The sequence below is a fragment of the Lacerta agilis genome, chromosome 11 (genome assembly GCF_009819535.1).
Source record: "Lacerta agilis isolate rLacAgi1 chromosome 11, rLacAgi1.pri, whole genome shotgun sequence".
NCBI classification, from domain to species: Eukaryota; Metazoa; Chordata; class Lepidosauria; order Squamata; family Lacertidae; genus Lacerta; species Lacerta agilis.
This window is the reverse complement of record NC_046322.1, coordinates 27,441,043-27,457,864: the sequence shown is the minus strand read 5'-3', so window position 1 is coordinate 27,457,864 and position 16,822 is coordinate 27,441,043. Positions and strand designations below refer to the sequence as shown.

The 16,822-nt window shown below is 40.3% G+C and overlaps 1 protein-coding gene across 1 annotated transcript in view; it reads right to left on the bottom strand.

The window, feature by feature from the left end:
* Nucleotides 1–5,029: 5,029 nt before the first annotated feature.
* The window catches only part of TBCA (tubulin folding cofactor A), a 34,506-nt gene continuing 22,713 nt past the window's right edge, over nucleotides 5,030–16,822 (bottom strand). The window contains exons 2-4 of the mRNA XM_033163889.1: nucleotides 14,407–14,512; nucleotides 8,994–9,080; nucleotides 5,030–5,306 (exon numbers count right to left, since the gene is read on the bottom strand). Of these exons, the coding sequence (XP_033019780.1) occupies nucleotides 5,226–5,306; nucleotides 8,994–9,080; nucleotides 14,407–14,512 (274 nt within the window). The 3' untranslated portion in view covers nucleotides 5,030–5,225. The remainder of the gene's footprint in view (nucleotides 5,307–8,993; nucleotides 9,081–14,406; nucleotides 14,513–16,822) is intronic.

The window sequence follows — 16,822 nt, the reverse complement described above, 5'->3', positions numbered from 1 at the left end:
ACCCCTTCTGTGATTTGCAGAGCAAGGACAGGCAACAGCAATACATTTCCCACTCTTCACATCTGACCTTCCTGGTTCAGATGCATGCTGGTGACACTTCACTCCAAAACTCCTGAACTTCCCAATGGTTTCATAGAGATGCTAAATAGTATGGGCGAGAAGATGGAACCCTGCAGGACACTACAACTTCCATGGCACCGAACAATAGCCTCCCATATCTACTTTCTGGAAACAACTCTAGCAGTAGGAGTGAAACCACTTTACCGTAGTATAGTACAACAAAGTATTGTGCAATGGGTCCAGACTTAGGCATATGAGAATAGGCCCAGTGAAATCAATGGGGCTTAAATGAGAATACGCTAATTGAAATTGTAACTAAGCATGACTAAGTCTGAATCCTTCTGGTTATTTTGAGGTGTAAGAGTAGCCAAAATAAATGCTCTGAAAATACATTGGGATTGTTTGTTTTTGTGATTCTTGAGTATGTATCCAAAAGCAGTTCTTTGAGCCTTGCTTTGAATATTGCTTCCAGCCTATTGAAACAAAAAAAATGGCATCGCTAATTCTGTCATTCCCTTTTTCTCCTCCTATAGGAACCCTTAGTACACCAGCAAGTTCTGCTATGCATGTCCCATTGAACCAGCAAGGGAAACACATGAAATGAAACGTCTCCTCCCTCTCCTCTTCCTTGCACTCCACCGACATCTGTTTTAGGTCTTCCCCAACCCTTCAGAGCAGATTTGGGGAGAATATGGGGGAGTGCAGGGAGGTAGAAAGGAGATTCTACATCATTGCACTCCAACTTGCAAAACAGATACATTTTAAATCAAGGTTCCTTTGTTTGTTCTAAATATTGACCAAAATCAAGCAACAGCATGAACAATTGAGCCAAAATCATATGCTTGATTAGGAATGGCAATTTCAAAGCATGGAATCCTCACACCTGTTTTTTAAGTTAACAGAAATGTGTATGTGTGTGGTGGTGGGGACACAGGTGAGAATACATATTTCCCTCCTGGTCATTTTAAAGGAGTGTAATGAATTTGCAGTGGTGCAACTCGTATCTCCAAAGACTTTTTCAGAGATTGGGTGACTTTTGCTTGGCCACATGGGAGCTTTCCTGCAGGGTCTTGGGAGGGTTCAGTTTTGTTAAGCATGCTATTTAACATCTATATGAAACTGCTGGGACCAGTCATCAGGGGATTTGGAGTTAGGTCTCACCAGCACCCAGCTCTATCTCTGTTTCATCAGTACCTCAAAAGGCAGTGAAAGTGCTCAATCAGGCAGCAATGGGCTGGATGTTCACCAACAAACTGAAGCTAAATCCAGACAATATGGAAGTGCCATAAGTGGGTTTCCGATTTCCAGAACTATCTGTTCTTAATAGGGTTTCACTCACCTTGAAGAACCAGCTGCATAATTTGGGGTTGTTCCTGGAACTATCTTTGCCCAGGTGGCCTCAGTGGCTAGGAGCAACTATGCAGTTTCCCCTGGTGCAAGCTATGGCCATTTTTACAGGCATCGTTTGACCATGGTTACTCATGCTCTGGTAACCTCCAGGCTGGACTAGGGCTACCCTTGAAGATGGTCTGAAAATTGCTGAAGCAAAAATGCTGCTAGGGGCAGCAGGTCATGAACTTATTACTCATCTTAATGAATACAATGGTTGCTAATTGTCTTCCAGGTCCAGTTCAAGATGCTAAATGGCTTGGGTCCCAGCAAGAGCACCTTCTTCCATGTCAACCGGTCTGTGCTCCAAGATCAGCAAATGTGGCCTCCCTGGTGGACCCTCTTTAGTATGAGGTACATGGTGGTGGGTGGGGGGCAGGTAGGAATTTTTTCAATAGCAGCTCCTCGTACATGGAATTTCCTTCCTTCTGAGGTGCATCTGGCCCTCTCTACATTTTTTTGTGGTTATTTAAAATCTTTTTCAAAAAAAATTGGAGAAGAGACTAGATTGCTGCTGCTGATTCTGTTAATAATTGTTCTGTGGTTTGTTACCTTTTAAAGGATCATGTTATTATCTGTTTGCTTTGTTGTAAACTACCCTGTGGCAGTATATAAATCATCTATATAAATAAATGTAGCTTTAGCCTTTAAAAATTAATTATGAGCGCACTTTTGCATGACATCTTTCAGTCAGTAATGTAATTCATAAACTGATTTATTCAGAGAAGCCCAAGCAATGTTATGCCTGTAAGTTGGGTTCTGTTACTTGCAAGCACTCTGGCAAAGGAGACAGTTGCTCACTAGATGCATGCGCTGGGGAATTAACAGGGTCACTGCACACAATATTAATACAGTTATTTCTAGCAAAGCATTGCATCCCCAGCAGGCAGTGACCAGAGGTGGCAGGAAATAACTGGACAGTGAGTGCTGTTTGGGAATACTTGTACTTTTGTATGGTTTACAAATAACATGTTTATTACCAAGTCCCCAATTTAATCCCTAAAGTTCTGATCTACCAACAAGTACCAATAAAGTAAAAAGGGTGGGAAGTTAACATGGTTACGTAACAGAACCTCCCCATCCCGTAAATTCATTTTAATCCACATTTAATTTGCATCACAGAGCAGAAACAAATGATCAAGGATTCATTTGCTGCAGCTTTTGCTGGGATATAGCATTTTATTCAGTGCTGATGTGAGATTCCATGTTTAACACCCCTCAACACCCCTTCACCCCACAAAACTGGTTTATCTTTGGCAAGAACCCTTTCCCCTAGCATATATAGTTTCTGCGTGTGTGCATATTTATACATCTCTCTCTCTCTCTGTATGGGTAAATTTCTTCTCACTCCAAAATAATTCAGTTCAGCAAAAATGCACTATGATTGCTAATAATTTGCTTCTGTTCAAACCTGGGTAAGACCTACTCTCTTTCCAAGGCTCTTCTGAATAAAATTAATTCGACTTTCTCAGTAGTTCCCAGACTTTCCCACTCCCCAGACCACTTGAAAATTGCTGTGGTTCTTGGCAGACTACTTAATGATTTTTCTGCCTGTTGTAGTAATTATAATGCAGTGTGCTAGATGCTGATGATTCTTAATTGTTATTTTATTGCTTTTTTATTTCTTCATATATTGTGTTACAATCTAAATTCCATAGAATACAATAAAATACAAGGTAAGAAATAAAAGAAGCAATAAAATACAATTCAAAAATCAGTATAAATCTTTAATGAGATGGATGGGCCATCTCCTGTCTTCAACAACAAATTCACAGACATACCCTGGACCATCTGAATGCAGCTTGTGGGTTTAGAACCCCTGCTATAGCTATATGTTGTGGGGATGGGGAAAAGGACCTGCAGACACACACCTCAGCAAGAACAATAAACTTTCTCTATCACTTTCACTTCTTGTTTTCCTAACATTTACATATCAAAACGGCCAGAATAATAGAATCCTAGAATTGCAGAGTTGGAAGGGTCCCCAAGGGTCATCTAGTCCAACCCCCTACAATGCAGGGATCTCAGCTGAAGCATCCATGACAGATGACCATCCAACCTCTGCTTAAAAACTTCCAAGGAACAAGTCCACAACCTCCCGAGGAAGTCCGTTCTACTTTCTAAAAGGTCTTACTTTCAGAAAGTTCTTTCTGATGTTTAGTTAGAATCTCCTTTATTGTAACAAATCCACTGGTACAGGTCCTATCCTCCAGAGCAGAAAACAAGCTTGCTGCATCTTCCATGTGACAGCCCCTTAGATATCTGAAGATGGCTATATCTCCCTCTCATTATCCTCTTATCCAGGTTAAACATACTCAACTCCCTCAGCTGTTCCTCATAAGGCTGAGTTTCCAGATCCTTTAGAGTCAAAGTCAAAGAATTGGAAGGGATCCCAAGGGTCATCTAGTCCAACCCCCTGCAATGCAGGAATCTTTTGCTCTACATGGAGCTCAAACCCACATGATTATGAGACTCATGCTCTACTGACTAGGCAATCCTAATCGTATCCCTCATGTCCAGTTGTTGTGTGGTTTCTTTGTTTCTTCCGGACCTTGGTTTTGAGAGGTCAAATGATTTTGTTCTGTCTTTTCTCTGAAGGCAGAAAAGTAATGCAAATCCATCACAGGCCCAAAATGTACATGATGTCAAACCATTTTAATTGTTTTTCTTTTCAATAATGTTTTTCCATATTTTATAACAATACAACAACAGAAATAGGGTAGATAGTAGAAAGGTGGAATAAATTTCTCTCTCCCTTAAAGGGCACATATTTCCATGTTTCGCATGGTATTCTTTTCTTAGCCACTTCTCATGCTCTTACTTCTACAATACTGCTCTCAGCACATAGTGTTACACAGCTCCTATATCCTTACACAACATGGATATGACATCTCCATTAAACACTTAACCCACCAGAAAGCAACACTGTTTAAGGGAGAGGGGTTAAGAACTGCTTCATAGCTGCAGCATTAAAATAATTAACTACGGAATGGGCAGCTATTATCAAGGCATTTTTTAAGCGACCAAAGCAGCAACTAAGCTATCAGACATGGCAAATATGGCTATAAACATGGGGTTGAAATACCAATCAAGTCTATCGGGGGGGAAAGCTGAAAACATGGATTTAAAAAATAGGAATCACAATTTGGATATTAGAATCTATAGGATCTCAGAATTAGAAGGCAAGAGAGAATTATAGTCATAATAACACAGTGGTTTACATAACTTCTTCCAGACCCAACTTCCTTTGAGCCTTATTTTGAGAGCACACCTAAATGCCACAGCAATTAGAAACTACAAAGTCCTGAGATGTGTTGTCAGATTTCCACTGTACTCCCTTTACAGACAAGATATATCAAGATCTCCACAACTTTCACTCTCTTGTATACAAAGGAAAATAAGTGCAGGTGCTTCAGGACCTTTATGCTAAAACACCAAGATTACACATAAAGTGCTTAAACTGTATACTGTACAAAGCAGCCCAGGCTTTTGTAGACTGTATATAGATGTGTGTTTCTGAATACTGTTGTACTTCTGTAAGATATGTTCTGTATTACAAATCATAAGGAAAAATGCTCTCTGGGCTTGTTCTTTTTGTTTTTATTTGTAATTTGTATTGTGGATTTTACAACTTTCAAAAATGGTTTTGAAAAAAGGTACAGATCATTTGAGCACATCATCATTCCTAACACTACTTTAGGGAATACATTTTACTAATGTTTGACCATTTATGTAACAATGGACCCAAAGCATACATTGATTTTTCAGTACTCTATCTAGGCTTCTAACTTTATTGAGTCAAGTACCGAACGTGCTTCTTTATATTCTTCAGCTTCTTCCAACTCTTTTTCATTTTCCTGAAATTAAACAAAGCACACTTTTCACTATTTTAAAAATTATTAAAGCTTAAAACTATTTGTTTACTTTGATATGCATCATGAAGGAGGTTTTAGCACTTCAGTTCCCAACATATAGGGTGATATCCAATGTTAGTCATACACAGAGTGAGTGCATGGATTTCAGTGGGTCTATTCTGAGTAACACTGGATATTACTCAGTATCCAGTTTGGATTGCAATGAGCCCAGCTTTCTGCAGAGCCCACAAGTGGAAGTATTCCAGATAATCAAGTGGAGAATCCAAGAGACTGAATTCCAAACCCTTTGCAGTACAGCCAATAAAACCTGTTCCCCATTGGGGTTGGGAATTCCACTCTCGTTTGGCCAGGACACTCCATATTTACATCAGCTTTACGATTCCCACCTACGCAGAGATCTTTCCTTGGCAATTTAACATCTTACCATTTGCAGTTTTGCCAGATAGATTCTCAAATATCCCATACTCTGAAAGATACTGTCCTTATGGCACAAAACAGGTTGAATCCATCACACACATTTTATTTTACTTCCCAATTTATGCAAAAATATATGATAAGCATTTGACCTCCTTACTGAAGGAAAGGAGTTATTGCACAGACTCTTCCAGGGTGTCTTATCTGCTGAACAATCGTAGCAATGACGTTGTGGAGAATGTGGTAAGATTTTTGAGTGACACTATGAAATTATGTCACCATAGGTCCTAAGAGCCATTTTCGTACCTCACTGGACTGTTTTATCCTAAAGTATCTCTTACTATGTTTTGTTAACTGTGTTGTGTTCTGATCCATGTATACAATGCACTTTTTCTATGCCAATAAAGATTGAGTGATACCCAATATCAGCAGCAGAACATGACATAATACCCAGTTTATTAGGTTCAATTGACAGTATTAGGATAGTGAATTGGTAAAGGGTGATATGGTAATGAGCTACGGTGCTTACTTCTCACTGCATAGGCCCAATTTTGAAAACACACTGACCTTTAATAAATGATTTTTGGCCCGCTGAAATCCAACCTTTAGCTTTTAATCATAAATCCACACAATCTTGCAAAGAAGTGTTCCCATTTAAAGTGCTAGCATGAATCCCAAAGGAAAGAAGTACCCAGCCCCTGCTTAATTATCCATATTTTGACTTCCTCTATGCTAATCAGTCTCAAACAATAGTAAAATCTGAAAGCTTTGTTATCACATTCATTGCCAAAGCAAGGAAGATGTTTCTATTGCCCTGGTGCTCCAGCAGATGACAAAACTGTCCCCCTCTTGAGGGGGATAGAGACAATATTACATATGACAGGGGAATACCTGGTACTGGGATAATAGCTTCATGGATGCACAGGAAACTGAGGTGGTGCTTAAAAAAAACATGCTAAAGAGCAAAAAACTACAAGAAGGAATCAACTGGAGGGAATAAAATGCATTGTTTCAGTTGTCTCTATACTAATGCATGGAGTATGGAAAACAAGCAAGTTGAATTTGAGCTCTTAAAACAGTATGGCAAATATTATCTAAAAGGCATTATGGAAACATGGTAGGGTGAGGCTCATGACTGGAATGTATAAAATGAGGGTCTATTCAAAAGGAATAGACCAAACAGGAAGGAAGGAGGAGCAGCATTAAATGTAATGGATGTGTACACTTGTGAAGAGATCCATGACTTGGAGCATGGAAGGATGATTGAGAGTACAGTGGTACCTTAGGTTACCTACACTTCAGGTTACATATGAAGTATGTAACCCGAGGTACCACTGTATTTTGTATTGTATCACAATTTTAAGTATTTCTCCCCTTTTATTTTTTAATATTTTTTCTGTTCATTTACTTTATTTTCTCACAGAAATTTTTCAATAAAATATAAATATGTAGGCTTGCAAGACTGGTTTAAAATAATTTTAAAGAGTTTATTTGGCTACATTCACAGCAAGGAGAACAGCACGCAAATAATCGGTCTTCTGCGTGGAGAAGATGAGAGAAATGCTGCTGGGGTGACAGAGAGAAGGCAGAACTGCTCAACTACTACTTTACCTCTGTTTTCACCCAGGAGGAAAGCAACCCAACCTGGTATCCAACCTGGTGATACCAGAATAAATGATGCAAGGAGGGAGCTGCAGCCCAAGATAGGTAATGGAACACCTAGCTATTTTGAATGAATAAATATCCAGGGTCTGATGAGCTCTGCTCAAAGGTACTAAAGGAGTTTAACTCTGTCTGTAATTTTAGAGAATTCTTGGGGAACAGGTGAAGTCCCTGCAGACTGGAAACAGGCAAATGTTGTCCCCCATCTTCAAGAAGGGGAAAATAGAAGACCGGTCAGCCTGTCTTCAATACCAGGAAAGGTCCTAGAACAGATAATTCAACAGCTGGTCTGTGAACACTTAGAAAAGGATGCTGTGATTACTAAGACCCAGCATGGGTTTCTCTAAAACAGGACCCACTGTTGTTCAATGTCTTTCGAAATGACTTGGATAAAGGAATTGAGGGGATGCTCATCAAATCTGCAGATGACACTAAACTGCAAGGGATAGCTAATGCCGTAAAGACAGAATCAGGATTAAAAAAGACCCTAACAGATTGGAGAACTGGACCTAAACAAACAAAATGAATTTCAATAGAAACAAATGTAAGGTTCTACACTTAGGCAGGATGAACCAGCTGCAGTGTAAGATGGAGGACAGCTGGCTTGCCCATAGCACATGTGAAAAGGAGACCACAAGCTTAACATGAATCAACAGTGTGATGCAGTAGCAAAAAAAGCTAATGCTATTCTAGGCTGCATCAACAGAAGTATAGTGTCCCAATCAAAATAAGTCATAGTACCGCTCTGTTCTGCCTTGATCAGATAAGTATAAATGTAATGGATGCAGAGCATAAAATCTACATGAAACAGCTGGAATAGGTTAACCAGGAATTTGGAGTGCAATGCCACTAATATGCAAATGATACTGAACTCCATTTCACTTTTCCATTGAGTTCCAAGGAGGTGAAGTTTTGGGAGGTATATAGAAAAGCAACCAAGTAGAAAACCTTCAAAAACAATGTTAGTATGTGTACCAGTGATTCTAATAGCCTAACTTTGGAGCAATTAGTTCAATCAATGATTAAGATAATGATTGCTACTCCAAATAATTCTATGGAGTTGTTGTTTTTAGGGGCAAAATGTGCATTTTTCTTTGGCAGTATTGTGATAGTAAGCACCTGGATTCAACAAAAATGTTGACACCAGTACAGACCTAACATAGCTCTTCACTTTATTATATTTAGTTTTAAAGTCCCCTGGCAACTTGCAACAAATCTTAGCCAAGATTAATGCTATGAAGGTTCTATCTTAAATAAACTTTGAAACCAAGGTCTAAAGCAGATTTCAAATCCTGTTTCATATGGGCCTAAAGTTTAAGTGGGGAATTGTGGAGAGAGAACACTCAGTCCCACTGCATTATTTTTACCCCCCCCCCCATCCACTTTGCTTCTTAGACTGATGGCAGGTTTGGTTTAGGTTCTCAGAGTTCCTTCAGTATTTCTGAAATGTTTATTTGTTGAAGTTTTGGTAGCAATGAGACATATGCATGATCAACCAACCAACCAACCAACCAACCGCTTATATACCTTTGATCTATCAACTAAAAATATTCAGTTGAAAGCTCTACAAAATGTTGTTTCTTTTGTACTTACTAATAGCTGAGCAAGATCCGCATGTGCAGCTTCTAATCTGCGTTGGCAATCAGGAATCATCATTCGAGATTCTTGCAAGACCTCAATCTGCAAAATGGAAGCTTATTAAGTATATGAACTATTCAACTTTAGTACACAACTCCACTGTATAAGTTAGCTGCTTAAAATAATGCAAACCTATTGAAGTTACTCATATATACAATATTTTTTTTTAAAGTACTCAGGAATACTTTTAAAAACCAAAGCAAGATCTGCTCAAAAGCTTTCCATGAAATATTTGTTTTTAAAAACTATTTAATATAAACTATTTCCCCTGCTGTCAAAAACAGCTTCGTCCAAAATGGGATCAGCTGGTTATATAAATATCTCCTGCATCTTTTTGGTAATAAATAAAAACAGTGTTCAGATAATACCACACAGAGATAATTACTGCATGAAAAAAGTTATTGAGTTATTGATCACATTGTATGCTCACTGCAGGAGGTTCTGACTAAAAGACAAAGGTAAAGTAAAATGAAAACCAAAGACCAGCAGGCTCATATTTTTGATGCTTATCATGCATAAAAAGTTATTACTCATTCTTGGGCTTCATTTTAGGAAAGAGATTATTCTCACCATGCTTTTTGAGCAAAATTACTGGTCTGGCACCCCACTGAATTTGAACATCTTGCATACATCTACAGAAAACAATTTTGTAATTGCATACAAAATCATGGAATGTTTTTAACCCTCAAAATCATGCACTGAAAATGTGGTGTAAACAGCTAATTCTATCATGTATCCAGCCTGGATAGAAATGAAAATTAATTAACAGATCTATTAAGTGTAATAATTCTTACAACAATCATATGAATTTTAAGCCCTCACACAATTATATTTAAGCAATTTAAGCAGAATCTTGTGTGTGCAACTGCAAGCACTTGTAGTCATGGAAAAAAAATGTCCACAATATGGCTGACACGTAGACAGAGTATATGTTCTGTCTTCAGAAAACAAGCAACAACTCCAGTGACGAGAAGCTCCCATTCTGAATTTATTTTATAATCTTGTTGCTTCTTTCAACCTATAAAGCACTGTGGTACCAAAAGGAATTAAAGTAGCTTCTTAATAGCCACTAGACCAAGATATCTCAAACAATGTGACATTGAGCTTCCAACTATGATAACCAGAACAGATTTCAAGGTCCACATGTAATTGTGGACCAAAGTATGCAAAATGTAAGAGATCCATGATCAGAATCATCTGTTTTTCTTTCTTTCTACACAACCACTTTCAATGCTGGGAATACAACAGTGGCAGATGGGGTACTTCCTACACTATTCCCCAATTCTTCCTTTCTAGCTACTATTAGCTTTTTGGGGGGGGGGGGACAGCTACCCATGTTTTTCCCAGTGGAGTTAATATGTTAGAATCAGAGAAAAGACACTGGTGCAATGTGTTAGCCTGCCTCACCCAATCCTGAAATCAGTATTGCAAAATTGCTCGTTGATGTGTGAAGATCCTGATCAAGTATCTTCTATGTCCGTTCTTGTCTAGTTTAGCCATATGACAATTCTCCACCAAGGTGATACACAGGGTGACATCTATAACTTTTCATCAAAAATGTCAGCTCTACTTCAATGGCAACCAAAGTCTACTTCCCAATGCACTTCACCCACTGTTAAGTGTTTTACTACCTTGAGAATACTTAAGGAGGAAAAACAGACATTGAGGGCAGGGGGAATATTGACACTCTTCAGTATAAAAATGTGTGGAACTATTTTTCTTATTGATACCATAACTTACTCTATGTACTTTCTTACAACATCAGGAACACTTGCACTGAAGTTGTTAAACTCCTTCCCTTTGTGGATTTCACTAGAAAGATAGAGCACCTAAACTAAAAGGGGGAGAGCAAATTGGGGAGCACTTTATGTCCATGGTATTGAGTCTAAATGTCTCTTAGCAAACTATCATTAAAATAGCATAATAGCTTCTCATGATGATGCAGCAATTTAGTTAAGGGGTGTTAACATTTGGTATTTTTTAAACAACAACAACAACCATAACTCAAGAGGCTTTCAGTTAAAAGAAATGATGCATGCATAAGGGATCAGGGATCTAAAAGACCTCATGTGTATCAACTTGAGGGCAATTAAAGACCACAGAATCCACGTTTATATAGTTATACAACAGCACCAGGACAGTCTACACAATTCCAATAGAATGTCTAAGATACCCTATAAGCCATAAAAGTGATGGGCACTGTAACTTAAGGCAAATCAGTTTCTATAGACTACGAATAATTTATTTTATTTATTTATTAAATTTAAATACTGCCCTCCATTCAAAGGTCACAGGGTGGTTCACAACATGAAAATACAGAATGAGAACACAAAATATACATAATAAAACAAAAACAAACCAATAATCTCCCTCCCAAAAACAGATTTAAAAGGACATAGAATGTTAATCAGCCAAAGGCCTGATTATAGAGAAATGTTTTTGCTGGGGTGAGTACCCCAGAAACGGGGAGGGAGCCACTGCTGAAAAGGTCCAATTCTCATGTTGCTACCCACCAGAGCTCTTGTTGAGGTGGCTGTCAGGAGTGCGTGCAGGAGCCAGGCCCCGTGACCAGCAGGGCTTCTCAGGACTGGGGCTTTCCTAAGTTTGTTCTGGAGAGGCCCCACAGGTGAGGCTGCTTGGTAACTCACTGCACCTGGTGGTCAGCATTTCCCTTCAGCTCTTTGCCACAGCAACACACTTCCTGATCCTTGGACCCTTGGCTCCTGGTTCCTGACCCTTGGACCCTTGGCTTCCTGACTCCTGGACTCCCGTTCCTGCTCCCACCTCGCCATCTTGCCCCCGGTCCTGAAGTCCTCTGCTGGGACTTCATTCACCTGTAGACCAGACCATGACAGTGGCACACAAAGAAAGGCTTCATACGATGATTGGCTTCAGATTATGACTGCCAGGTTCACTCTGGTTCATCTGTTTAAAGCTTTATAGGTCAAGTGCAGCCGTTTGAATTCATAGAATCTTAGAATCATAGAGTTGGAAGAGACCACAAGGGAAATCCAGTCCAACCCCCTGCCAAGCAGGAAACACCATCAAAGCATTCCTTCCAAAGAAGGAGACTCCACCACACTCCTTGGCAGGAAATTCCACTGTCGAACAGCTCTTACTGTCAGGAAGTTCTTCCTAATGTTTAGGTGGAATCTTCTTTCTTGTAGTTTGAATCCATTGCTCCGTGTCCGCTTCTCTGGAGCAGCAGAAAACAACCCAGACACTTAACTGGAAGCCAGTGCAGTAGGCTCAGTGTAGTAGTAATGTGCTCAAACTGTCTTACCCTGGCCCCTGAATGTTGCACCAGCTGAAGTTTCCAAACCTTTCAAAGGCAGTCTTGCATATAACACATTGTAGTAATCTAGCATAGAGGTTACCAGAGCACAGACAACAGAAGTTAGGCTATGCCTCTTTGGATAGGGGTGCACCTGACACCAACCCAAGCTGATAGAAGGCACTCCACACCACCAAGACCACCTGAACCTCAAGCAACAAGCAATGGATCCAGAAATACCCCTAAACTACATAAACACATATTTAGAGGGGGTGTAACCCAATCAAGAGCAGGCAACCTCCCAATTATCTGGTCTAGGGAACAACCTACTATGAGTGCATCACTCTCAACTGGACTGAGCTTCAGTTTATTATAGAAGCAAGACATTGTAGAAGCAAGACAGCAGTCCAGCGCATCCACTGTCACACCTGCAGATGGAAAGGAGAAGTAGAGCTATGTTCCATTAGCATATGCTGACAGCGTACTCCAAAACTCCGGATGATCCCACTCAGCAGTTTCATGTAGATCTTGGGGGATAAAATTGAACCCCGAGGAACCCAACACTGAAGCTTTCAAAGGGCTGAAGAGCAGTCCCCAAACATCACTCTCTGGAAACAACCAACCAAGTAGGACCGGAACCACTGCAAAGCAGTGCCACCTACCCATCCACATCCACATCCTCGAGCTTTACTAACTGAAACTCAGAACAGGACTGGACCATGCTCTGGACACCCCTTGAGATTCATCTGCTGTGGATATAAGCGATCTTATCCTTAAAAAGCTTTGCAACCAAGTCACAGCTACCATCAGTTCTGCCACCTCTTTCAGGTCAGATGGTAAGAAGCCCTGCACTAACCAGAAAAGCTCTGCTGGACAGCACAATGAGGATGCAATGGAGGCAGCAAAGTATGCCTTCTTTGGTGCCTTTACTACCACTAGGTAGGCTCAATGATGAGCCCTCACCAGTATTTGACTGCATTCAACCAGATATTTCTTCTAGTTGTGTTTGAGTTGTCTTCCAGCTTGTTTCCTTGCCCTAAGCTTTGGAGTATACTAAGAAACCAAGCAGACTACACGAAGTGGGATAGGGTGATCAGGGGCAATCGTGTCAATGGCCCAAGCCATTTGCGTGTTCCTGAGGTTGGTCAGGGCTTTGACAGGAGTGCCACTTACAGCATCTAAAAATTTCCCCAGAGTCCTCTGGAAACTCATTGGATCCATCAGCCTCTAGGGGCAAACCACCCTAATAGGTTCCCCATCTCTGCAAAGGGGAAAAGGTGATGAAAGCCTAAATCTCAACAGGAAGTGATATTATGATAAGGAAATGATGTCAATATCACCCCCCCTTTCAGATCATCCTCTTCCTGTCCAGTTGAGAAAACAAGGTCCAGATTGTGGCCTTCCAATGCATTGGGCTGGTGTCATGTTGGGACAGGCCCTATGAAGTCCTGAAAAGATTGCCTGGAAAGAGAGATGGAATATCTACAGACTACAGCAACACCCACCCCCAAAACAAACGCTCAAGTTTGCTATGATGCTGCATCAACTCCACCCTGCTCACCTACCTAGGTCTCAGTGAAACAGACTAGATCAACCTCCTCATTCATAATCCGATCATGGATGAGGGAGGCCTTACTCAGAGCTGACCTGCTTTTCAGCAACAGCATCTGCAGACCCGAGGGCTGACTGATAGGATAACTGCAACTCCACAGGTTGGAGGAGTGCCATGCACTGTGCGGGGAGGCAAAATTTCTAATCCTTGAAACCTGTTACAGAGCACCAATGACCAGTTATTTCACCCCAATTCTTATTTTGTTACTATTTCTGCAAACCATTAATATTTCTAGAATTAACTATGTAGGCAATCATTTTTACACCTAAAGTGAAGATACACAGTCCAGTGCAGGCAGGTGAGAGGAAGTTTAACTTCTTTCCCTGGGGCCTCAACTTGGAAACTTCTAGTATAACACTAAATATTCTTTTTATATGTCCACAAAAACACAAATTTGAAACTTTTTTAAAACAACTTACACATAATACTTTTCAATTAAAAATAACTGATAACATATATTCATGAACTATGAAGTTCTTTACCTGTTTTTTAATTGCATAATTTTCAGAATCTTCAGCTTTCATTTTCTCAATCTTTTCTTCTTGCTGTTTTGCTTCTTTTTCATACATAACCTTTTCTTTTGCCAAGCTGCATACAAAAACAATGAATTAACTTTTCCATTACAAATGCTAATACAAGTTTTCCTAACTGAAAGGTTACACACAGAGAATAGAATAATTTCAAAATATCATTCCATTATTCATTACATTTTATTTTAATTGTATATTGATACACCATATATAGCTTGGGTTTCAAAGATCTGCTCAGGCTCAAGAGCAGGGGTCAGCAAACTTTTTCAGGAGGGGGCCGGTCCACTGTCCCTAAGATCTTGTGGGGGGCCGGACCCACCCCCTCCCAAAAGCGCACACACCCCGCCGCTGCCACTCACGCCGACACCTCATCTTCGGCAGTGTCAGCGTTCTCTGTCTCGGCGGGGTGCAGACGGAGGCAACCTACGTGTCGCTGCCACTTCCTTCCCATTCGGCCGCCTCAGCAGGAAGGAAGGGGCGGCGCCAGCCCAGAATCATCCGCAGCTTTTCATTGGCTGCAGGAGCTTCCTGCAGTCAATCAGAAGCCGTGCCAGCATTGCCGCCCGCCCAGAGGCATTCGTGGCTTCTGATTCACTGCAGGAACTTCCTGCAGCCAATCAGAAGCCATGCCACATCGCGGAAGTCAACCTCTGTGCCATGCCTGTTTAGCGCGGAGACTGACCGAGTGGGTGGCAAGGTCGGCAAGGTTCGCTGGCCAGATTAACGAGCTTGTTGGGCCGTATCAGGCCCGCGAACCGTAGTTTGGCAACCTCTGCTCAAGAGCAAGGCTTGATCAGTGCAATGTTGGCTTTTATTTCTTTTGAAAAACTGCCATCTATGTCCTATCACAAAATGTTTTTGAATAATCCTCAGTTTAAAAAAAAGTTCACCACACAGCAGGGGGGGGTGTCTGTTAAAAGTCTGAAGCCCACTTTGTCTCCAGTGGCAATTCTTTGGATGCCAGCCATTGTTTTCCTATCTGATATTCCGCACTTATCTAGCAGCCACAACTGAAATAATGCTTGTTTGCAGATCTTGAAGTTTAGAGGAAGTAGGTCTTCTACTAGTGATTGTACTTAGAAGCCCTTTTTGGTCATTCAGGCTCACAGCTCTGGCATGATCTAAATTCACTGCTGAACCTAGCTGCCCAGGTTATAACAGTGAGCAGAAGACTTTCCACCAACTTTAGCTAGTAAAACTGTATCTTGGTTGACCTTGCAACAATCATATGCATCTTTTAGTTTTGAGGCATGATTACTTATGTGCTCTGGTATGAGACTTTCCCTGAGGACAGTCAAAATGATGTGGCATATTTTTAAAGGATAGCAAGCAGGAACACACATAGTAGAATTCCAGGGTCTGTCCTAGTCTTTCATACTCAATGCGTCAATGACCAAAATACCAAGCTCAAAATGCTTGATACAATGCCTACAATCCTATGTTCAATCATAGCCTCGATAAGGAGCATCCTCTTTAACAACACCATCTTTGTGGCAAAGGATATTTTGACAGCTGGTCCTTGAGGAAGGAAGGCCCAATCACACAAGCCTTACCAAAACCAATTTTCTATAAACAATGTATGACTCTTGAATTTCATCTGGTTTTTGATAGCCAGAGGACTGGGGAAGAGATATATTCCAGTATAGTGGTACCTCTGGTTACGTACCTAATTTGTTCCAACTGTTCTTAACCTGAAGCACCACTTTAGCTAATGGGACCTCCCGCTGCTGCTGCGCCACCAGAGCATGATTTCTGTTCTTATCCTGAAGCAAAGTTCTTAACTTGAAGCGTATGTAACCTGAAGTACCACTGTATTGTTAATAATCCAACTCTGCAGAATGGGCTAACTCTATGAGTCTACAACAGTAGATTCTATGTAGACACCAATAAAGTTTATTCACTGAACCATAATAATGAAAACAATGTAGTATTGTTGTCTTATTGCTGCCAAATCAAGAGTCATATTTTGCTCAACATACAATCAAGAAGTCCCTCTTTATAAAAATTGATTCTTTAGGAATTCAGAAAGGATATAACCACCATGTATACATCATTTCTGAAACTCCCAATATCTGATGCTAAAGCTGTGCAAATCTCTATGTGTATTGACATAAACAGTTCACATTATTGATTATTGATCAGATAATTCAATCCTACTGTGAGCAATTACTGAAGTTCAGAAGTGTGTTAAAGAAGTGTGTTAAAGCATTACAATAAAACTGCTGACTTGAATTTAAGAAAGTAAATTTTAGCCTCAATACTTGATTCTGGTTTTAGAACAGGATTGCCTTCAACCAACTTCTTTTGTCAGTTGTTGTATTTTCTCTCCAAAGTAAATTCTGATTATCATAAAGAGCAAAAATACAAA